The sequence below is a fragment of the Mixophyes fleayi genome, chromosome 6, assembly GCF_038048845.1.
Source record: "Mixophyes fleayi isolate aMixFle1 chromosome 6, aMixFle1.hap1, whole genome shotgun sequence".
Taxonomy (NCBI): Eukaryota; Metazoa; Chordata; class Amphibia; order Anura; family Limnodynastidae; genus Mixophyes; species Mixophyes fleayi.
Genome location: NC_134407.1, coordinates 671651 through 695113, shown reverse-complemented (window position 1 = coordinate 695113; position 23463 = coordinate 671651). Strand labels below are relative to the sequence as shown.

Below are 23463 nucleotides of genomic sequence, written 5' to 3'. Positions count from 1 at the left end.
GAACCGAGAAAACCTTGTCCTCCGGAAGGAACACCCGCTGAAACACTGTGTTGAAGTTGAGGCCAAGAAAACGTATCCTTTGTGCACGAATCAAGGAAGATTTGGGCAGGTTGAAGAACCAGCTGTGTGCTTTCAGAAATTGCATAGTCAGCTGAATGTATTATAGGACAGTATGTGAGAGCATTTAACAAGTCATCTAAATAATGAATAGTGACGCCTTGAGAATGCAGGAGACCTGCCATGAAAGCCATAACCTTTGTGAAAACCCGTAGGGCAGTAGCTATGGCAAAGCCTGGAACTGATGTCCACCACGGACGGCAAAGCAAAGTAGATACTGATGCTGCTCCCAAATGGGGACGTGAAGGTAAGCATCTTTTCTGTCCAGAAAAGCAAGGAACTCTCCTTGTTCCGTGCCTGCCCAGAACTGGCTTGTTAAGGGTTTTAAAGTTCAGGATCGGACGGAATGAGCTGTCTGGCTTTGGAACTAGAAAAAGGTTGGAGTTAAACCCCAAACCCCTTTTCCAGAGGAGGAACCGGATTACTCCTGAAACCAGAAGTTTGTGGATAGCCTCCCAGAGCGCCAGTGCCTGAGGCTGCAGGAGGGCAGATCTGTGGCGAAGAACCAACGATGAGGGAAATGCACAAGGTCGATAACCCCAAGTGACAACCCCTCAAACCCAGGCATCCCAGGAGGAGGCTCATCATTGACCCTGAAACTGCAGGAGATGGCCCCCTACCACAATACTGTGGTCTCCATGCAGAAACCATCTCAGCAGGTGAGGGATTACCATTAGTAAGTGGCGTCTCCGCTGAGGAAGTTCCCCCTCTTCCTACTCAGTGTGATTGTGTCCCCACTGACCTCTCCTGAGTGAGCACAGCCAGTTGTACTCTCCGATTCAACGGAGATCTGTTATGGATGCTGCCCCACGGCTGAGATGTTCTCTTCACTTGAAGAACTGCTCTTAGCCAAGGGGGAACTGACCAGACACCGTTGCTCCACCAGAGCTGCAGCTGTCAGCACCAGCTGCTCGCACAGCATAAACTGTGCAGCCTTCACCAATTTCTTTCAGGCTGAGAATAGAAAACAGCTGCAGCATGTTGGAGGTGAGGGAAGCCTGCAGGCTACTCCTCGGCTCAAGGAGTAGAGGGAGCCAGCAGGCTGTCCACTCATGGGAGACGTCCTTGAGTCCTTCAAAGTAGTAAATGAAAAAAATTGAAGATGAAAAATCCAGGGCAAAAGCCGTAAAAGAACGTTCTACTCTGAAGGGGCACTTACAAAAAAACTGAGGATAGTTCCATCTAGCAGAGGCATAGTAAGGAAGGAGCTATCCTCTTCAGACTGAGATCTAAAGTGCCCATACTCTAAGTCTGCCTACTATGCCCCATTGTCGCAGTGTCCCCAATGCCATGACAAAGTATATTCAAGGGTGGGTTGTCACAATAAAACATTACCTGAGCCTCTATTTTCAAAGCATGCAGCACCTGAGAGGAGGCTCAGGGAAGGTTTTAGCGAACACCCTGAATATACTTTTGTTTCCCCTACAGTAGATGCCTTGACGTTGGCTGGTGAGCTTATCCAAATATAGCTATACTGTGCACAGAATTCTCCTACTTATGTATATTGCCGACATGGTGATTTATGCATGTCATAGAGCATGTTCTCACACACAGAGCTGGAAGCAGTTTATTCACTTGTACACAATTAAATCATTTAAAGAAGTGCACGATAACATGCGTGTAATGAAAGACGGACACGGAATGTTGCCGAGGTTTCATTTATTGTTATGGAATAAGCAGCAGTAAATCCTGTGTTGACCAAACAAAGTGCGTATTAGCCGGATACAACCCAACAAGGCAACAAAGCAATTATCAGAAATCAGGAAAAGAAAAAGCTAAAACCTAACTACATTTTCTTCAGATCAGGGATTGGGTTTATTGAAGGACTGGGTACAGCGGATGAAATCTGCCATATTGATGACCATCTTGTTGATAAATGTAGAAGCATTTATGGACCCTCAAACGATAGAAGCTATGGAGGTTTCTCAGGAGGCCATTTCATAGTGCGAGGGCTACACCCAGCCGGATATTCTTCTGCTCCATGCAGTCATCGCACACAAGAGACAAAATGTTCTGCAAATGATGATGTTTCGCCCTGTAATCAGAGGGACAGAGGGGTCTTTCTCTTTAGATGTGACCTGCTACCATCTACAATATCATCACTACGGAATTTAAACTTTAATTTGGCGGTCCAATTGTGTATAAATAAATAAGGACAAGAGAGCCTGGTGTCCACCTCTTATGCAGGGTGTGTTTGTGGTGGAGGGAGGAGTAGAGGGGGTGAGGCTGTGGGGCTGGAGGAGGGTGGTTTAGGGGCTGTTAACCATCCACCTCACATATAGCCTACCACCAGAATGCTTCACGTAATGGCAGATGAATGACATAGGCCATGTATTGAGGTGGCTACAAACAGGTGATGTGACTTCACATTTTATTAAGCCAGTGGTACAATGAAGGGGACTATAGAAGCCAGGCGTATACCTAGCGGCGCACAGTTGTCCAGCCTTCCTCATCTGTCTCCAGTCTGACGCGACGAGGCATTTCCTTTTCCTCTTTTTTGTCTGTACGCCAAGAACTCTTCTCCTTGTCCGCTGGCGGCGGCGCTCGGCGCGGAGCGCTGCGCTCTAGCTCTTCGGTTTTCCGCCACGGGTTCGCTGCAAGACAGGAGAATAAACAGTCTGAAATCTAGAAAATGTTTAATAATGTTCCTTTACTCCATTCTAGAACCATGTTCATGCTGTTTACTGTCTTTTATTAGAAGGGGAACTAAAATATGATGTTGTTCATGTCCAGCAACCACTAACGGGGAAATATTATATTATAAGATAATATCAGCCAGGAGGGGGCAGTAAATCAGCAATAAAATGTCACTACAGTCACAAACCATTTAAAGTTCCCTCCTCTTAAGATATGACTACTAGGTTTTATATATCCATAGAGGTCATCCGCAAGGGCACTAAAGCTTCGACCAATCAGCTGTCATATAAAGCTGGAACTCATCATGTGACGTACATTCTTCGCGGTCTGTCTTCAGGGGACGTTTCCGATCTTCTTTCTCATTACTGTCGTCTCTGTCCGGGTCACTTGGTGCGAGTCTTTCTCCTCCTCGTCTCCAGGCAGATTCCTCCCTGGGAAGACAATCAATATGACTTAGACCCCTACAGAGGGACACGAACAGACACTGCTTCTAAGGACTCATGTCGCTCAGTCTCACCTGAGCGGACGTTTCTCTAACTCCAGAGCCGCTTCGCGATCTTCAGAAGGCTTTGCTTCCCGCGGTGGGCCCCAGCTATCTTCACGAGCCTTTTCACGATCACGCCAACCCCCTAAAATATTAGTAAAAAAGCAAAACAAGTCTGAGTGGAAGTCTAAAAAAGTGCAGTAAGGAGACAACTGTTCTACAGAAACCACTAATATGTATTCTCCTGTCTGCAATTAACCATTTCAGCCACAACACTTATAATCTGTAATTTAAAACAGAACACCAAAGCCTGACTAAAAATATTTGTAAAAAATGTCCTGGTCACAAAACATGTTCTCCTCCAACCACTCTTCCAATGCCCACCATACTATTCTTCTCATGCTCCCTCTCCACATAAACCTGCTTGCAGAGTCCCATAATCTACCTTCCGACCTCACGTCCCATCCCAGGTCTACAAACATTCAGCCACATTGCTGAATGCAAACTCATCAAACACGCCTGTTCCACTTATAATCCCATTTTCACTCTTCTAACTCTGCTCTAAATATAAACATATCATAAACCACAATACACAGCCTCATCTCCTCATCCAACACCCTACCTGTACCCATCACATGCACAAGACATTGCTGTATACATTTAACAAGATTATACAGGACCTTGTACCACAACACTGAATGCGAATCAAGTGCCCACCTCATCCCATATGGGAGGACAAAGGTATTCTCATACACCCCCTCCCTGATCTACCACACACGTTACTTGAAGACCAAAACATTCATCCTCTCCGTCTCCACAGGTATTTTACCTATATTGATGGGCTGCACCCCTTCCTTTCTGGCAGTACCAACAACCTGCCCACCTCCCTCCCCACCCCTCACATTCTGCCCACCTTCCTCGCCCCCCCAATGCTGGCCTTGCAGCGCTATGACAGTCTTGGCTTACCTGGACGGCTTGATCCATAGGATTTCCAGGGTGCTTGTTCATCATCATCATCATCATCATCTCCACCCCTTCTGAGAACCCTGTCATCATCACCACCTCGCCTGAGAACCCTGTCATCATCCCCACCTCGCCTGAGACCCCTGTCATCGTCCCCACTTCTCCATGACACACGTTCTTCATCAAAGCCTCTCCTGGGAGCACGGTCATCGTCAAAGCCTCTCCTGGGAGCACGGTCATCGTCAAAGCCTCTCCTGGGAGCACGGTCATCGTCAAAGCCTCTCCTGGGAGCACGGTCCTCGTCAAAGCCTCGCCTGGGCTCATCAAAGCCCCGCCTGGGGCCACGGTCCTCATCAAATCCCCGCCTGGGACCTCGGTCCTCATCAAATCCACGCCTGGGACCGCGGTCCTCATCAAATCCACGCCTGGGACCGCGGTCCTCATCAAAGCCCCGCCTGAGACCGCGGTCCTCATCAAAGCCCCGCCTGGGACCACGGTCCTCATCAAAGCCCCGCCTGGGACCACGGTCCTCATCAAAGCCCCGCCTGGGACCACGGTCCTCATCAAAGCCCCGCCTGGGACCACGGTCCTCATCAAAGCCCCTCCTAGGGCCACGGTCCTCATCAAAGCCTCTCCTTGGCCCACGGTCCTCATCAAAGCCCCTCCTAGGGCCACGGTCCTCATCAAAGCCCCTCCTAGGGCCACGATCATCATCAAAGCCCCTCTTAGGCCCACGATCATCATCAAAGCTTCTCTTAGGCCCACGATCATCATCAAAGCCTCTCTTAGGCCCACGATCATCATCTGTACCTCTCCAAGTCCCCTTGTCCTCTTCTATTTCACGCCTCGGACCTTTATCTTCATTTTGGCCACGTCGAGGTGGTGTACGATCACCACCTAATAGTCCTTTGCCCTCATCCAAACGTGATGGCAGACCTTCAATGTCCTTTCTGAAACTAGGGACCTCTTCCTGGTCTGGGGCATCATCCTCAACCTCCTGTTTCCCTGGCTTGTCAGCGTCCTGACCAGCTCTGCGCCATTCCCTGAAATAAAGAAAAACAATAGTAGGATCGCTCTACCTTATATAAACCTCTTAAGATATCACGACTTCCAGTAAATATTTGTATTTACCTATCGAGAGGTGCCAGTTTGCGCTCTTCTGCTGGGTCTCCTGCCCGTCTCCAGCCACTATCAGCGTCTTTGTCACCCCAGCGAGAGGGTTCCTGTTAGAAGAAATAAGAACAGATTGTGAGAGCACTGAAAAGAAGCCCAATCCTGTGCCTGAGGCACAGCAGATACTTTACAACAAATCTCAATCAAGCAAATGACATATGGGTAGGACGGCAGTAACCTTACACAGAGTGGAAATCAGGAAACTGTAAAAAAAAAAAAAAAAGAAAGGTGCCAGATCATGTTACATGGGATCCAGTGATGGGGAAAAGAGGGGTGCCAGATCATGTTTCATGGGATCCAGTGATGGGGAAAAGAGGGTTGCTAGATCATGTTACATGGGATCCAGTGATGGGGAAAAGAGGGTTGCTAGATCATGTTACATGGGATCCAGTGATGGGGGAAAGAGGGTTGCTAGATCATGTTACATGGGATCCAGTGATAGGGGAAAGAGGGGTGCCGGATCATGTTTCATGGGATCCAGTGATGGGGGAAAGAGGGTTGCTAGATCATGTTACATGGGATCCAGTGATGGGGAAAAGAGGGTTGCTAGATCATGTTACATGGGATCCAGTGATGGGGGAAAGAGGGTTGCTAGATCATGTTACATGGGATCCAGTGATGGGGGAAAGAGGGTTGCTAGATCATGATACATGGGATCCAGTTATGGGGAAAAGAGGGGTGCCGGATCATGTTTCATGGGATCCAGTGATGGGGGGAGGGGTGCTAGATCATGTTACATGGGATCCAGTCATAGGGAGAGGGGTGCCGGATCATGTTACATGGAATCCAGTGATAGGGAAATGAGGGATGCCAGATCATGTTACATGGGATCCAGTAGGTCAGTCTGTGCATCCTGTATCCTATTGCGTCGCACCAATCTTCCATGATAAGAGCCATATGGCTATATGGTTGATGCATATATGGAGAACTTTACATTAGTCACCCTTGGTAAGTTACCACACTATTCCATATAAATAACAGCTGAAGCACCTTTCTGAAAGAATCATCGCCCCCTCGCCGCTCCTCATCACGCCGCCGTTCACGCTCTTCAATCTCTAGTTCACGCTGGCGTTTCTTGCGCTCCTGTTCCTCCAGTTTCCTAATGCGTTCTTGGTACTCTCGTTCCTCAGATTCTCTCTTCTCATTCTCAATCCGCTCTTGTTCTTCATGTTCTGAAACAAGGACATGGGAGGTTAGGGGAGGCGATGCCGCAGCGCAGCTGCTTATACAACCAGCAAATTCAGAAGCAGACAATGTAAGCAATGGGCAGAGGTGGTCTCATAAGCTTCATCTTTCACCTTCACAATAAATGACGTTTCACAGGTTAGGGGGCTGTGGACATGGTTCTGGCATTGGCTACACTGAGCTGAGACACCCAGGGATTATTGGTTTCATTCAGGTCACACAAATCAATTACTCACAGGATGGTGATTCTTTGGGTTTAGAATTTCAATCCACCAAAAGAAAAAATGTGAGAAATTATTATTATTAATTTTTATTTATAAGGCGCCACTCAGTGTCCGTGGCGCCGTACAGGGACAAACAAGTACAGTACAAGGTGGGACGGCAAAATACAGTAAACAATAAGCACAGTAACTCAGTAAGCTCAGAGCACAGCTAGAGAGAGAGGGGAGGGAAGACCGGCAGGCGCCGGAGCCCAAGAGGAAGGGCGCGGATGACGGGGAGACCCCCAGAGGGGTGGGGGGAAAGGTAGCTGGAGAGCAGAGTAAAAGGTGCAGGAAACAGGAGGAGAGATGGCCCTGCTCAAGGGAGCGTACAATCTAAGGGTAGGGGTAGACAGACAGAGAGACACTGGGTGAGAGGGAGAGAAGGGGGAACGGAGGCAGATTCAGGGGAGGGGGAAGAGGGGAGGGAGGCAGAAAAAGTAGGAAGTTAAGTGGGAGACTGGAAGGCTTTGAGAGAGGTGGGTTTTTAGAGCCCGTTTGAAACTGGACAGAGTAGGGGAAGTTCTGATGGAGGGAGGGAGCTTGTGTTACTTATTATATAACTCCATATACTTTATTTTCTTTTACACAAACATTTTGGAGATCTGTTCCCTTTCTATCAACGGGCTTCTTACACCTCTACAGATAGATAAAACATACTGTCCTGTATATAGCAAGCTATATGGAATGTAGAGACAATAGAAGGATAGTACAACAAGTCACATGTGAATGTCCTGTATAATGGGGGATTAGAAGGAACTATTTATAGAGTAAATGTGCCACTATTTGGCCAGCCTGAAGGGGGCCACAGAAGAAGTGCAGCATGGGAATGTTATAGCTACATAGACCCAAAATGAACTATCTCAAAATGTTCTTTAATCTTGTAATATAAGTGACTGGCTGTTTGGCCGTTAATTGAAGAATAATGGATCAGTCTTACAAAGAAGGAAACCTAAATGTTCTCTCTGATTCTCGAGGCGGCAAAAGAGTGCGACCATCTACTAGAACATGATCCTGTAATAACTGGACTTCATACATCGCATTACAATCACTGACACTCAAAACAACGAGGGGCAGCAATGATGGTCCACCAAGAAACAGGCCGGTCACAGTTATTTTAGGGAAGTAAAAGCCACTGGACTATTCCACGGTCAGCAGCCACTAATGGGTTACAGTGAGTATACAAGATATTTGTTAACAGATAATATTCTGTTACCTCCCGGGACGGTGCGAGAGTTACTCCCTACCCCATAATATTCTGTTACCTCCTGGGACAATGTGACAGTTACTTCCTACCCTATTATATTCTGTTACCTCCCGGGACAATGTGACAGTTACTTCCTACCCCATAATATTCTGTTACCTCCCGGGACAATGTGACAGTTACTTCCTACCCCATTATATTCTGTTACCTCCTGGGACAATGTGACAGTTACTTCCTACCCCATAATATTCTGTTACCTCCTGGGACAATGTGACAGTTACTTCCTACCCTATTATATTCTGTTACCTCCCGGGACGGTGCGAGAGTTACTTCCTACACTATAATATTCTGTTACCTCCCGGCACAGTGTGACAGTTACTTCCTACCCCATAATATTCTGTTACCTCCCGGGACAATGTGACAGTTACTTCCTACCCTATTATATTCTGTTACCTCCCGGGACAATGTGACAGTTACTTCCTACCCTATTATATTCTGTTACCTCCCGGGACAATGTGACAGTTACTTCCTACCCTATTATATTCTGTTACCTCCCGGGACAATGTGACAGTTACTCCCTACCCTATTATATTCTGTTACCTCCCGGGACAATGTGACAGTTACTTCCTACCCCATAATATTCTGTTACCTCCTGGGACAATGTGACAGTTACTTCCTACCCTATTATATTCTGTTACCTCCCGGGACAATGTGACAGTTACTTCCTACCCTATAATACTCTGTTACCTCCTGGGACAATGTGACAGTTACTTCCTACCCTATAATACTCTGTTACCTCCTGGGACAATGTGACAGTTACTTCCTACCCTATTATATTCTGTTACCTCCCGGGACGGTGCGAGAGTTACTTCCTACCCTATTATATTCTGTTACCTCCTGGGACAATGTGACAGTTACTTCCTACCCTATAATACTCTGTTACCTCCCGGGACAATGTGACAGTTACTCCCTACCCTATTATATTCTGTTACCTCCCGGGACAATGTGACAGTTACTTCCTACCCCATAATATTCTGTTACCTCCTGGGACAATGTGACAGTTACTTCCTACCCTATTATATTCTGTTACCTCCCGGGACAATGTGACAGTTACTTCCTACCCTATAATACTCTGTTACCTCCTGGGACAATGTGACAGTTACTTCCTACCCTATAATACTCTGTTACCTCCTGGGACAATGTGACAGTTACTTCCTACCCTATTATATTCTGTTACCTCCTGGGACAATGTGACAGTTACTTCCTACCCTATTATATTCTGTTACCTCCTGGGACAATGTGACAGTTACTTCCTACCCTATTATATTCTGTTACCTCCCAGGACGGTGCGAGAGTTACTTCCTACCCTATTATATTCTGTTACCTCCTGGGACAATGTGACAGTTACTTCCTACCCTATTATATTCTGTTACCTCCTGGGACAATGTGACAATTACTTCCTACCCTATTATACTCTGTTACCTCCTGGGACAATGTGACAGTTACTTCCTACCCTATAATACTCTGTTACCTCCTGGGACAATGTGACAGTTACTTCCTACCCTATTATATTCTGTTACCTCCTGGGACAATGTGACAATTACTTCCTACCCTATTATATTCTGTTACCTCCTGGGACAATGTGACAGTTACTTCCTACCCTATAATACTCTGTTACCTCCCGGGACAATGTGACAGTTACTCCCTACCCTATTATATTCTGTTACCTCCCGGGACAATGTGACAGTTACTTCCTACCCCATAATATTCTGTTACCTCCTGGGACAATGTGACAGTTACTTCCTACCCTATTATATTCTGTTACCTCCCGGGACAATGTGACAGTTACTTCCTACCCTATAATACTCTGTTACCTCCTGGGACAATGTGACAGTTACTTCCTACCCTATAATACTCTGTTACCTCCTGGGACAATGTGACAGTTACTTCCTACCCTATTATATTCTGTTACCTCCTGGGACAATGTGACAGTTACTTCCTACCCTATTATATTCTGTTACCTCCCGGGACGGTGCGAGAGTTACTTCCTACCCTATTATATTCTGTTACCTCCTGGGACAATGTGACAGTTACTTCCTACCCTATTATATTCTGTTACCTCCCAGGACGGTGCGAGAGTTACTTCCTACCCTATTATATTCTGTTACCTCCTGGGACAATGTGACAGTTACTTCCTACCCTATTATATTCTGTTACCTCCTGGGACAATGTGACAATTACTTCCTACCCTATTATACTCTGTTACCTCCTGGGACAATGTGACAGTTACTTCCTACCCTATAATACTCTGTTACCTCCTGGGACAATGTGACAGTTACTTCCTACCCTATTATATTCTGTTACCTCCTGGGACAATGTGACAATTACTTCCTACCCTATTATACTCTGTTACCTCCTGGGACAATGTGACAGTTACTTCCTACCCTATAATACTCTGTTACCTCCTGGGACAATGTGACAGTTACTTCCTACCCTATAATACTCTGTTACCTCCTGGGACAATGTGACAGTTACTTCCTACCCTATAATACTCTGTTACCTCCTGGGACAATGCGAGAGTTACTTCCTACCCTATTATATTCTGTTACCTCCCGGGACGGTGCGAGAGTTACTTCCTACCCTATTATATTCTGTTACCTCCTGGGACAATGTGACAGTTACTTCCTACCCTATTATATTCTGTTACCTCCTGGGACAATGTGACAGTTACTTCCTACCCTATAATACTCTGTTACCTCCTGGGACAATGTGACAGTTACTTCCTACCCTATAATACTCTGTTACCTCCTGGGACAATGCGAGAGGTGCGACACATCCGAGAGTTGGAAGATACCTTTTTTCATCTGTTCGTCTTTGATTCTCTGCTCCTCCTCCTCCTTACGGCTGTAATAGGTAATACGTCTTTCCTCCTTGCGCTGTCTCTTGCGTTCTTCCAGACGAGCCTTCCTTTCCTCCGCAAGTCTCTCCTGGAATTGCTTCAGTTTCTCCTGGAGTTGGAGAAAAGAAATAAGTTCCATAAAACAGCAACTTAACCAGGATTGCCTCTCAGAAACGTAATACATTAAAGGTAACAAATTATATACACAGATATACACCGCATATGTACATGTATCCAAATTCAACTCAGACCAACAAAAATCAGTCCATGTGTTTTGTTTTGGCAATGATCTAGCACCGGAATGGAACCACCAGAGGTTACAAACAGCGCATGTAAATATGATGAATGGTGACTGAGTCACAGACGGACGTTACCTCATACACAGACTGCCGAGCAGATTTCAGCTTCGACTCAAACAGATCTCGGTCTTCCATCATCCTAGACATCCTGTTCTTGTGCTCTACGGCCTTCTCACGCTCCAACATTAGGGTGTCAATCTGTTGCACACAGAGGGAGTACGAGGAATATCAATACTGGACACATACTTTACAAGTCAGACACACGTTTATACTGAGAGATAAGTGTAATCTAAAAAACTGTTCCCAAATCAAAGATGACCAACACAAGTTAGTCTGCCTGGTCAATGGGTATTCTTGTTGCACTGGAATGGAACCCATCATCAATAGGCGATGATGACAGATTACGAACAGTGCGCAACACAAATCTACAAGACATTATGGTCATACCCGTTCCGCCTCCTGCTGTTCCCACAGCTCCATATCACTGATCCGCTGCTCCTCATAAGCCTTCTTGATTAGGGGAATTTCTTCCAGGCGTTTGGCTCTCTCAAAATAATCAATCTACAAAAGGCAGCAGAGACCGTTATAACGTCATTTCAATAGCGCCACTAATCAGCCGCCAAAGCCACGGCAAGCGCTGCTAAGCAGCCGCCAGGCCACGGCGAGCGCCATACCTTCTTCTCTTGGTTCTTCAGACGTTCCTGCAGCTCTTTCTTCTCTTTCTCCAGCTGTTCCACCTGTTTAGCCATGATGAAATCTGGGTCCAGCTCCTCCAGGTTCTGTAGAGAGAACAGATGATCAGCCTCAGACAAGTACAGGAGCTTTTACAAGAATTACAACAGTTATTTGGTTCCAGACGTGACTATAATGGGCACGTTCCCTCAATTTCACCCGTCAGGTTTCAGTGAGAGCCGCTAATGTGTAAGGAGCCAAAAAATTTATGTAAATGGTTCAGTATGTTAGTACCTGCCATAAGGTTTATAGAAGACATTATTAGTCCGCACCCACGTCACTAACACACACAAGCTGGCTGTTGAGGACCCCCCAATCCCCAAAAGAGCCCTCATGTCATCCCCCCAAACAGATGATCCATCCATCTCTCCTCCTACACACAGTCTCTCCCACTTCACCGCCCTCCTGATATCTACCCCCATGTCTCCACCCTCCCCCACAAATAACGGCTGTTGCCCCCCCATCACTGCCCCTGGTAGTGACCCCACTGCCCAGCAGACAGCCCTGAAGTCACGCGAGAACCTTCAGAGAAGACGTTGCAAAAAGCAGGAAATACGATATGTATGAAAGGGACTGGCAGCAGTAACTACATGTGCTAGTTACACTGCTAATTAACCTTCATGTTGCTCTAGCACATCAGAAATCGCATTGCTCAGTAAGATATACAGAGCAAGCCAATATAATGTGCTGTGACACCGCACCACCCTCCCAATACCCGGCACATGCCCCCAAACCAGGAAGATTTCATCAGACACACAGCGCCTACCTCAATGTCTATATCTTTGAACGCTTTGGCACCCAGTTCAGTTTTCTTGATCTGCTCCAGTCGTTCCCTCACAGTCTTTTTCTTGATCTGTTCATGTTCCTGTAGGATACGCTCCTTCTCTCGCTCTTTGGCCTCCAGTCGCAGTCTCTCCTCCTCCGCTTTGCGTACTTTCTGGAGTTCGGCTTCTCGCTGCTCCAACTCTTCCTTCTCTCTTTGGATATTTAGATTTTCCAGTCGTTCCTTCCTCTCTTCTATGGTTTGCCGGCGAGCCAGGATCCGTTGATGTTCCTTTCTGGAGTTTTTCAGGAAAGCAGTGATGGCCAGCTGTTGCTGCTCCTCCTTCTCTTGCTGAACGGAACAAACAAGAAACTGTTGGCTGAGCAAAAATACAACAAAACAAATTCTCCGATAGGGAATTACTATGTGAGCTTTAGAAGAGAAGATGGCCGGACAGCTCTAGTTATTCCATGGTTTATAGCTGGTATCATTGTTATTTAGCTTATAGTTTGATCTAGCACTTCATAAATAACCATGCTCATCAAGTCAATGACAAGTACTCTATATATCTATATATATTACTGCAGAGACCCAAAACACTAACCAGGACATGGGCTGGCTTGATCGTAGCCACCGCCTTGGACAGCACAGAGGACATTGCAGTCAGCTGATTACGGATCTGCTCGGATGGCATGTTCTGTAGGAAAGGACCAACCGGTGCATCCTCTCGTGTAGAATAATTCAGGTCCGAGCCAAAGCTTAATGTACGGGAGGTGTGATCTATACGGACCTGTGGAAGGAAGGTACACCGTTAAATCTAGTTTTATCCCCATAGACATCTCCCCCGGTGAGAACCATTAGAGAAGACAAACATGACATGTATGAAGGGGACTCGCAGCAATAACTACGTGTGCTTACACTGTTGTTAATTAACCTTCATTTTCTTCTAGCGTCAGAAGTAGCATTGACCAGCAAGATACAGAGCAACTCAATGAAACATGTTGTGAAATTCCCCAATACGGCCACTGAATTACTCACTTGCAGATCACAATGACGAGCAGCATCAACAATGGCTCTTTCCAACAGAAAGGCATCAACGAAAGGCACCAATGACGTGAGGCGCGAGAACTCAATACTTTGGTAGATCTGAGCCACCTGATTATGAGAAAACAACGGTTACACAAGGGCCACACCTGTGACGCACAGATCCTTCTACCAAGAGACTGTAAATTGGGGTGCAGGACAGAACGCCCCCATTACCTGCTGCAGAAGTCTCAGGATAGTGTTGTTCTGAAGCTGAGGAACATACTGCTGAAGATCAGGTTCCTTATCCGCCTGCTCTTTCACCCAGTCCAGAACCTTATAATAAAAGAAAACATTGCGGTCACTGGAAGAAGCGCCTGGCACACAGAACACAACGCTATACACTAAACGGTTCTACCTTAGTGACACGGCCGGAGAGCTTCAGAGGGTGGAAATCCATTTCCAGCCAGTTATACAATTCCTTCACCTCTGGAACCACGTACTGGAGGACATTAAACCGCACCTAAAACAGAGACAGCTCAGAGATCCCATAACGGACAAAGTCTTCATATAACATAAATAGCAATGTCCTACGTAACTGAATAATCTGCAGGATGGAACAGACACAGCTAATACCAAACAGACTGCTCCAATACATACATATACAGCTTCCCCTATCAAACCCTTACACCAAGGATCTGCTGGACTGGTGCAACTCTGGAAACTAAGCGTTTTCTTAGTTTGTGGTACAGACATCACCAGCAGGCCGCCGTCAGCTACCACGGCTACAGCAACAGCAGGCTGCCGTCAGCTACCACGGCTACACCGCCAGCAGGCCGCCGTCAGCTACCACGGCTACAGCACCAGCAGGCCGCCGTCAGCTACCACGGCTACAGCGCCAGCAGGCCGCCGTCAGCTACCACGGCTACAGCGCCAGCAGGCCGCCGTCAGCTACCACGGCTACAGCGCCAGCAGGCCGCCGTCAGCTACCACGGCTACACCACCAGCAGGCCGCCGTCAGCTACCACGGCTACACCCCCAGCAGGCCGCCGTCAGCTACCACGGCTACACCCCCAGCAGGCCGCCGTCAGCTACCACGGCTACACCGCCAGCAGGCCGCCGTCAGCTACCACGGCTACACCGCCAGCAGGCCGCCGTCAGCTACCACGGCTACACCGCCAGCAGGCCGCCGTCAGCTACCACGGCTACACCCCCAGCAGGCCGCCGTCAGCTACCACGGCTACACCCCCAGCAGGCCGCCGTCAGCTACCACGGCTACACCACCAGCAGGCCGCCGTCAGCTACCACGGCTACACCACCAGCAGGCCGCCGTCAGCTACCACGGCTACACCACCAGCAGGCCGCCGTCAGCTACCACGGCTACACCACCAGCAGGCCGCCGTCTGCTACCACGGCTACACCACCAGCAGGCCGCCGTCAGCTACCACGGCTACACCACCAGCAGGCCGCCGTCAGCTACCACGGCTACACCACCAGCAGGCCGCCGTCAGCTACCACGGCTACACCACCAGCAGGCCGCCGTCAGCTACCACGGCTACACCGCCAGCAGGCCGCCGTCAGCTACCACGGCTACACCGCCAGCAGGCCGCCGTCAGCTACTACGGCTACACCCCCAGCAGGCCGCCGGCAGCTACCACGGCTACACCACCAGCAGGCCGCCGTCAGCTACTACGGCTACACCACCAGCAGGCCGGTGGCACCTACAACGGCTACACCACCAGCAGGCCGCCGTCAGCTACTACGGCTACACCCCCAGCAGGCCGCCGGCAGCTACCACGGCTACACCCCCAGCAGGCCGCCGTCAGCTACTACGGCTACACCACCAGCAGGCCGCCGTCAGCTACCACGGCTACACCCCCAGCAGGCCGCCGTCAGCTACTACGGCTACACCACCAGCAGGCCGCCGTCAGCTACCACGGCTACACCACCAGCAGGCCGCCGTCAGCTACCACGGCTACACCGCCGGCAGCTACTACGGCTACACCGCCAGCAGGCCTCCGGCAGCTACTACGACTACACTCACTTTTTCTTCAATTACTTTTGATATGAGAAACTTTTGTTTTACAACGGGATCAAATCGATCTAAAATGTTTAAAAAAACACCTCTCTTTCTTCTAGCGTTGTACTCAATAAACCTGAAAACCCCCCTCACCATATCATTAATGAGGCCAACACGAGTTGGTGGAGATTGCAGTCCCAGCAGAGTAGCAAGACGCCTCTGTTTGTCCAAAATGATTCCATCCATGTCCAGCAGCCGAGCAATGTCCGTGCGTTCCGGAGTTATGGGGATGGAAAGAGTGGCCAGCAGTACTCTGGTCGACATCCTGAAACATGGGAAAAGTAGAAGAGGTAAGTTGGCAGGGCAATACATGGGTGCCGAGGGGCAGCATGTGACCAGAAGAGTGGGGGAAGGGGGCAATACACTGGCACCATGTGACCAGCAGTGGTAGAGTATTAAGGGATAGCAATGGTGCCCAGCAAGGTAGAGTATATACGTGTGTGGGGGCACTGGGAGTGAAAGGTTATGCCCAGCAGGTAGTGTGGGGAGGCAAGGGCTGGAGCACACAGCATGGCAGCAGGAACAGAAGACAGAGCCCCATGGTCAGGGCACTCACTTAAATATAAACTATGGGAGGCAGAGACTCTGTCCATTCATAAAGCATCTGACTGCCAAGGCAATAAGAAGACACAGGCAGCATGCCACCAAAGCTAGTCAAGAGCAAGTAAAAAAAGGCTTTAACAGTCCCTTCCAATAACGCCATCTGCCGGCTCAGATTATAGTGTTATATAGAAGACGTAATCGTGTCAGAAGGTGACTGACAGCGCCGGGAACAACATTACCGCGCTGCTAATTTTCCTTCCACATTAATGTAGCACATAAAGAAATATCTTTATTCTCACGGGAGAGAGAGAAAGACAATGAAATGTGCCAGACAGCGTACAGTCCCGGTATCGCCAGACACCCGACGGGCACTTACCTCTGCATCTCCTCTGGGGTGAGATTCTTCCTCATCTCCCTGGACAGATGGTACAGACGGTGTAAGGTGGAGGCATGGAACAGAGTGTTCCCAGACTTCCAGAAGACAGTGGACACCTTGTTGTAGTAATTTGCCATCAGCTGAGGTTTTGGTGGCTTCTTGGACAATGCAAATAGACCATGAATGTCCTCAACAGCTTTAAAGGCTTCCTGTAAAGACAAGAACAGCATTAAACACCACCCGCTGCTGTAAACCAGCCCCCTCCCCCCAACCCTTAGAGAACAGGCAGGATCAGGTCTAAATACCAAGAGAAGAGTGCTGCGACCGCCTTAGTAACGTACCTGCCAGAGCTCCATGCTGATAGCGCTGTCCAGTTGAACCAGCCGGGTCTCCAGGTGCATGGACTGGCTCTCTGGGTTGTTCAGGTTGATGGCCGTGCTCTGGTTGTGGTGCCGCTGAATCTGGCCCAGGTGCATCCTCAGATTGTCGCACAGCTTACGGAACTCGGCCTTCCTGGTGTACAGCAGGCAGAACTTGAAGGCTGTGGACATAAAAACCCAAGCGATAAAGAGGAGCCCAGCATCCGCCTGCACACAAAGCGATTGCCGTCTGCAGTGTTAGTCACCTTGTTGAGCGATGTCATGATACAGACGCTCCACCTTAGAGTTGTTCCTCAGCAGGTCCAGGCACTGTCTGTACGATTCCCAAAGAAACTTCACCCATGGGGTTAGAAGCAGGCGGTCAGTACGGTCCTGGGTGTCTTCTCCACTCACAGCACTCAGGAGGACACTGTATGAAAGTGGTAACCTCTATTAGAACACCGACACATTCTAGCAGATTTATGACTCTTACGCTAATTTAGAGCATGAAAACAACACGCATCATCCCCGATACCTTTCTGGAGTCTGAATGTTGTCTAGATCTTCAATATCCAAAACCATTTGCTGGGAAGACTCCTTGGCAGCCTCTGTCCTCTCCTCGGCCAGCTTCAAGTAGGCCCGGACCACATCTTCCAAAGACTTGATATTAACCTAGCGAGGGAGAAAGAACAGAAGGTTGTGGTGATAGAAGCCAGACAAAGTTCAGTAAGAGGAAGGAAGAGAAATAAATGAACAGGAAAGACACCATGAACCTCAAAAACCCAATGGGATATTAACAAAACAATTATTACTCTGGCTCAACTTTGGTAAATCTATGGTGCAACATTTGAATCCGATACATTGCCCTGGCCTAGAGGGCTCCTGACGCCATTCCCTTACCCAACGCAGGACCTCCCCTCACATGAACTCCTTGACACCATGAAAACAATGAAATGGGGACAATTTCTTACAGAGCAGACCCTTTGACTGACCAAGGAGGATAGAGATTTGCTAGATGCCGACTTAGTGAAGATGATACAGCTTTTGCTTCTGGGTATATACAAACTGTATATAGAAGTAATTCTACCCCAAATTTTACACTTATACAGTTATGCTTTTGAGATGAGATATCTTCCACCCTCTGTGATGATATAATTACTTTGGTGGGAATTCCATGAGACCTAGAGAAGTGTCCATGTGTTGATGATAAATCTGTGCAAGTCTGACCAGCCAGTTCCCTCCGTTGCTACCAATGTACAACAACTGCATATTAATCTAATGTTTCTGCACTCTAGGCCAAGAATGTATATGGTGGTTTCGCTGGATGCAGACTTCCTTATAGTGAAATGGGGGGTAGTGTGGCGGACCCTAGAGATGTTTAGCATAGGAGGGAATTATTCACATATCATTTGTGTAGGGTCACAAGGCAGAGATGCCCACTGTTTTCTGCCTTAGTTAAATTGTCCATACTTCAAGTAAAATGAGAAACAATGAGAGTTTAAAGCACCTTAGATTAGTGCAGATTTCATTTGTAAGCAGAAGATTTGCTATTGTTTTCCCAGGACCTAGACTGTTACCTACCAGATTGTGGGTTACTCAGGGTTTAATTCATACAATGACTGGAACTTTCCCATGTAGTTATTTTCAGGGTTTCTATATTTGATAGACATTTTACTAGGCACGTTTAAGAGTATGTGACATTGATATGGAAATTGTCATCAGTTTGTGGAGTAAATCTATGTATACCATGATGGCTTTCTATATATTGCAAAATTAATCTCTAAAAATACAGTACAAGAGGACCTACCCAGTTCTATTTTACAGGTCAGTTCTTGCCTTGTGTAGATAGCCGAATACAAGGGAGGCTGACAGGCAGATGACCAATGTTGTCTTACCTGCTGGCAGATGTTCTTGTACTGGTACAGGCCTTCCTTGGCGAGGTGGCTCTTGCGGAGATCCACACAGAGTTCCAGGTATTTTAGCATAATCGGCTCGTGTATTTTCTGCCATGTTCGGTGCTTTTTGCTCTTTATCACATCATATAAAACATCCAAAGCTGGTTGTTTCTTGCCAACTTCGAGGAACTCTGAAAACAAGGACAATAAAAATCAATGTCGATATAGCCAACGTGTATGCAGGACGCTCTAATCGGAGCCACCGTGTGTGCAGGGCGCTCTAACCGGAGCCACCGTGTGTGCAGGGCGCTCTAACCGGAGCCACCGTGTGTGCAGGGCGCTCTAACTCGTGTCTCTTGAAGGGGCCATGAAATTGTAATTTATCCAGTTATCTAATCTACATATACAGGGATTTAACAATATTAGTATTTTGGGGGATTGTGACATTTATAAAATGTATGTGTCAAATTTTCTGCCAGTTATATCAAATCAATCACAGCAAAAAAAGTATTTGTACTATTAAACAATCCAAGAACAAACGTCAGACACTGGTAATATTGCCCTTTTTCCCCGTCGGTGGTATTTTACCAGTAATCCAAGTTCTTTATGAAACACATTGAGAAAAACCATTAGATATGTGATAATTGCTGTACACTTATGTGGCAGTGTGGGATAAATAAGCACCTGGCTTCACCAACAGCAGAACGCTTTCTGGTTCTGCCCACAAGAGGGCGACCTCCACTGTGTGTGGTGACCACCCAGCTGTTACCGACCTTTATCAGCAGCGCAACATACAATGAATTAGAATAAATAGGGATAAAATGTAGGAATGATCTGTTATCTCCAATAGCAGCAGAGGGTTCCATATAATCTCCAGTAACCAGACAATTGTGAAGTGATAAAACGCTGATCACTAATCCATACACGGAATATACAGCAATATATCCGCACTTCAGTGGAACATGCACAGCTCAGCCCTTCCCGGTGTGCCATTCTCCAGGAAATAAAGACTTGTCCCTCCCAAGTCTTCCCAACTGCCACCCCCAAAGTGTGCCCGACATCTGTGTGTCCCCCCAACCAGTGTGCCCGACATCTGTGTGCCCCCCCCTCCAGTGTGCCCGACATCTGTGTGCCCCCCCCTCCAGTGTGCCCGACATCTGTGTATCCCCCCCCTCCAGTGTGCCCGACATCTGTGTATCCCCCCCCTCCAGTGTGCCCGACATCTGTGTGTCCCCCCCCTCCAGTGTGCCCGACATCTGTGTGTCCCCCCCCTCCAGTGTGCCCGACATCTGTGTGTCCCCCCAACCAGTGTGCCCGACATCTGTGTGTCCCCCCAACCAGTGTGCCCGACATCTGTGTGTCCCCCCAACCAGTGTGCCCGACATCTGTGTGTCCCCCCAACCAGTGTGCCCGACATCTGTGTGTCCCCCCACCAGTGTGCCCGACATCTGTGTCTCCCCCCTCCAGTGTGCCCGACATCTGTGTGTCCCCCCTCCAGTGTGCCCGACATCTGTGTGTCCCCCCTCCAGTGTGCCCGACATCTGTGTGTCCCCCCCCTCCAGTGTGCCCGACATCTGTGTGTCCCCCCCCCTCCAGTGTGCCCGACATCTGTGTGTCCCCCCCTCCAGTGTGCCCGACATCTGTGTGTCCCCCAACCAGTGTGCCCGACATCTGTGTGTCCCCCCAACCAGTGTGCCCGACATCTGTGTGTCCCCCCAACCAGTGTGCCCGACATCTGTGTGTCCCCCCACCAGTGTGCCCGACATCTGTGTGTCCCCCCACCAGTGTGCCCGACATCTGTGTCTCCCCCCTCCAGTGTGCCCGACATCTGTGTGTCCCCTTCAGTGTGCCCGACATCTGTGTGTCCCCCCTCCAGTGTGCCCGACATCTGTGTGTCCCCCCAACCAGTGTGCCCGACATCTGTGTGTCCCCCCCTCCAGTGTGCCCGACATCTGTGTATCCCCCCCCCTCCAGTGTGCCCGACATCTGTGTGTCCCCCCTCCAGTGTGCCCGACATCTGTGTGTCCCCGACATCTGTGTGTCCCCCCTCCAGTGTGCCCGACATCTGTGTGTCCCCCCTCCAGTGTGCCCGACATCTGTGTGTCCCCCCTCCAGTGTGCCCGACATCTGTGTGTCCCCTCTCCAGTGTGCCCGACATCTGTGTGTCCCCTCTCCAGTGTGCCCGACATCTGTGTGTCCCCCCCACCAGTGTGCCCGACATCTGTGTGTCCCCCCTCCAGTGTGCCCGACATCTGTGTGTCCCCCCTCCAGTGTGCCCGACATCTGTGTGTCCCCCCCCTCCAGTGTGCCCGACATCTGTGTGTCCCCCCCCTCCAGTGTGCCCGACATCTGTGTGTCCCCCCTCCAGTGTGCCCGACATCTGTGTGTCCCCCCTCCAGTGTGCCCGACATCTGTGTGTCCCCCCTCCAGTGTGCCCGACATCTGTGTGTCCCCCCTCCAGTGTGCCCGACATCTGTGTATCCCCCCCCCTCCAGTGTGCCCGACATCTGTGTGTCCCCCCTCCAGTGTGCCCGACATCTGTGTGTCCCCGACATCTGTGTGTCCCCCCTCCAGTGTGCCCGACATCTGTGTGTCCCCCCTCCAGTGTGCCCGACATCTGTGTGTCCCCCCTCCAGTGTGCCCGACATCTGTGTGTCCCCCCTCCAGTGTGCCCGACATCTGTGTGTCCCCCCTCCAGTGTGCCCGACATCTGTGTGTCCCCCCTCCAGTGTGCCCGACATCTGTGTGTCCCCTCTCCAGTGTGCCCGACATCTGTGTCCCCTCCTCCCCCGGACACATCACCTCCCTCTCCCCGTCCTCACACTAGGCCCCGTACGGCCCCGGAGCTCCGGGCTGCCCCCTACAGGCGGATGCAGCGCTGTCCCCGGTACACTGATGCGGGAGCTGCAGTACTCACCGTTCGCCCTCTTCAGAGCATTCTCGGGGCGCTGGAAGTAGGCCGGCATGGCGGCGGCGGGAAGGGTCCTGAGCGAGATCAACTATGGCAGCTGCAGCATGTCCGCCACGCCAGAGAGAGAGAGAACGGGGGGCGGGGCCACGTACTGATGTCACTTCCGTGTCGGGAGGAGCCTGGTGCTGAGTGCTGGCACCTAGCGGCCGGCGGGGGAACTGCGGCTCAGCCTGTGCTGCCCCATACACTGTAAACCTCTGCCCTCAGCCCCTCTACCCCCTGTACCATACACCCTCTGCCCTCAGCCCCTGTACCCTACACCATACACCGTACACTCTCTGCCCTCAGCCCCTCTACCCCCTGTACCCTCTGTACCATACACCCTCTGCCCTCAGCCCCTCTACCCCCTGTACCCCACACCATACACCCTCTGCCCTCAGCCCCTGTACCCTCTATACCCTCTGTACCCCACACCATACACCCTCTGCCCTCAGCCCCTGTACCCCCTATACCCTCTGTACCCCCTCTACCCCCTGTACCCTCTGTACCCTACACCCTCTGCCCTCAGCCCCTGTACCCTCTGCACCCCACACCATACACCCTCTGCCCTCAGCCTCTGTACCCCCTCTACCCTCTGTACCCTACACCATACACCGTACACCCTCTGCCCTCAGCCCCTCTACCCCCTGTACCCTCTGTACCCTACACCATACACCCTCTGCCCTCAGCCCCTGTACCCTGTGCACCCCACACCATACACCCTGTACCCTCTGTACCCCACACCATACACCCTCTGCCCTCAGCCCCTGTACCCCCTATACCCTCTGTACCCCCTCTACCCCCTGTACCCTACGCCCTCAGCCCCTGTACCCTCTGCACCCCACACCATACACCCTCTGCCCTCAGCCCCTGTACCCCCTCTACCCTCTGTACCCCCTCTACCCTCTGTACCCTACACCATACACCGTACACCCTCTGCCCTCAGCCCCTCTACCCCCTGTACCCTCTGTACCCTCTGTACCATACACCCTCTGCCCTCAGCCCCTGTACCCTCTGCACCCCACACCATACACCCTCTGCCCTCAGCCCCTGTACCCCCTATACCCTCTGTACCCCCTATACACTCTGTACCCTACACCATACACCCTCTGCCCTCAGCCCCTGTACCCCCTATACCCTCTGTACCCCCTATACCCTCTGTACCCTACACCATACACTCCCTGTACCCCTCTGCTCTACACCATACACTCTCTATTCCCTCTGCCCTACACCATACACTCCCTGTATCCCCTCTGTACCCCACACCATACACTCCCTGTATCCCCTCTGCCCTACACCATACACTCCCTGTATCCCCTCTGCCCTACACCATACACTCCCTGTATCCCCTCTGCCTTACACCATACACTCCCTGTATCCCCTCTGTACCCGACACCATACACTCCCTGTACCCCTTCTGCCCTACACCATACACTCCCTGTATCCCCTCTGTACCCCACACCATACACTCCCTGTATCCCCTCTGTACCCGACACCATACACTCCCTGTACCCCCTCTGC

The 23463-nt window shown here is 49.8% G+C and overlaps 1 protein-coding gene and 3 non-coding genes across 6 annotated transcripts; all 4 read right to left on the bottom strand.

Moving 5' to 3' along the window:
• Nucleotides 1–1759: 1759 nt before the first annotated feature.
• EIF3A (eukaryotic translation initiation factor 3 subunit A) lies at nucleotides 1760–22057 on the bottom strand. 3 transcript variants are annotated; one of them, XM_075215556.1, is made up of 24 exons: nucleotides 21910–22057; nucleotides 18993–19183; nucleotides 17633–17769; nucleotides 17364–17527; nucleotides 17080–17279; nucleotides 16739–16947; nucleotides 15913–16084; nucleotides 14158–14262; nucleotides 13977–14075; nucleotides 13755–13871; nucleotides 13321–13506; nucleotides 12720–13067; nucleotides 11896–12000; nucleotides 11669–11782; nucleotides 11297–11419; nucleotides 10878–11031; nucleotides 6365–6546; nucleotides 5333–5427; nucleotides 4991–5244; nucleotides 4205–4930; nucleotides 3272–3383; nucleotides 3070–3185; nucleotides 2539–2711; nucleotides 1760–2152 (listed from the first exon to the last, which is right to left on the bottom strand). In XM_075215556.1, exons 1-23 carry the CDS (start codon nucleotides 21956–21958, stop codon nucleotides 2539–2541), a joined length of 4131 nt encoding a protein of 1376 aa, XP_075071657.1. In that variant the 5' UTR covers nucleotides 21959–22057; the 3' UTR covers nucleotides 1760–2152. The 3 variants fall into 3 exon arrangements, with proteins under 3 accessions (XP_075071657.1, XP_075071655.1, XP_075071656.1); XM_075215554.1 differs by having other exon boundaries at nucleotides 4205–5244; XM_075215555.1 differs by having other exon boundaries at nucleotides 4205–5244; nucleotides 5333–5424.
• Nucleotides 11517–11637, bottom strand: LOC142095531 (small nucleolar RNA SNORA54). Its single transcript, XR_012677796.1, has one exon. It is a non-coding gene; the product is annotated as a small nucleolar RNA SNORA54 (small nucleolar RNA).
• LOC142095527 (small nucleolar RNA SNORA19) lies at nucleotides 12511–12643 on the bottom strand. Its single transcript, XR_012677793.1, has one exon. It is a non-coding gene; the product is annotated as a small nucleolar RNA SNORA19 (small nucleolar RNA).
• Nucleotides 16561–16692, bottom strand: LOC142095529 (small nucleolar RNA SNORA19). Its single transcript, XR_012677794.1, has one exon. It is a non-coding gene; the product is annotated as a small nucleolar RNA SNORA19 (small nucleolar RNA).
• Nucleotides 22058–23463: the final 1406 nt, after the last annotated feature.

What these genes read in the sequence shown, in the direction of transcription:
- EIF3A (XM_075215554.1), bottom strand. Translation starts at nt 21,958, where the DNA reads ATGCCGGCCTACTTCCAGCGCCCCGAGAATGCTCTGAAGAGGGCGAAC. An exon ending in AACATTCAGACTCCAGAAAG is followed by an intron (nt 17,528 to 17,632) that starts GTATCGGGGATG and finishes ACTTTCATACAG; the next exon opens with TGTCCTCCTGAGTGCTGTGA. An exon ending in TCAAAGATATAGACATTGAG is followed by an intron (nt 12,001 to 12,719) that starts GTAGGCGCTGTG and finishes TTCTCTCTACAG; the next exon opens with AACCTGGAGGAGCTGGACCC.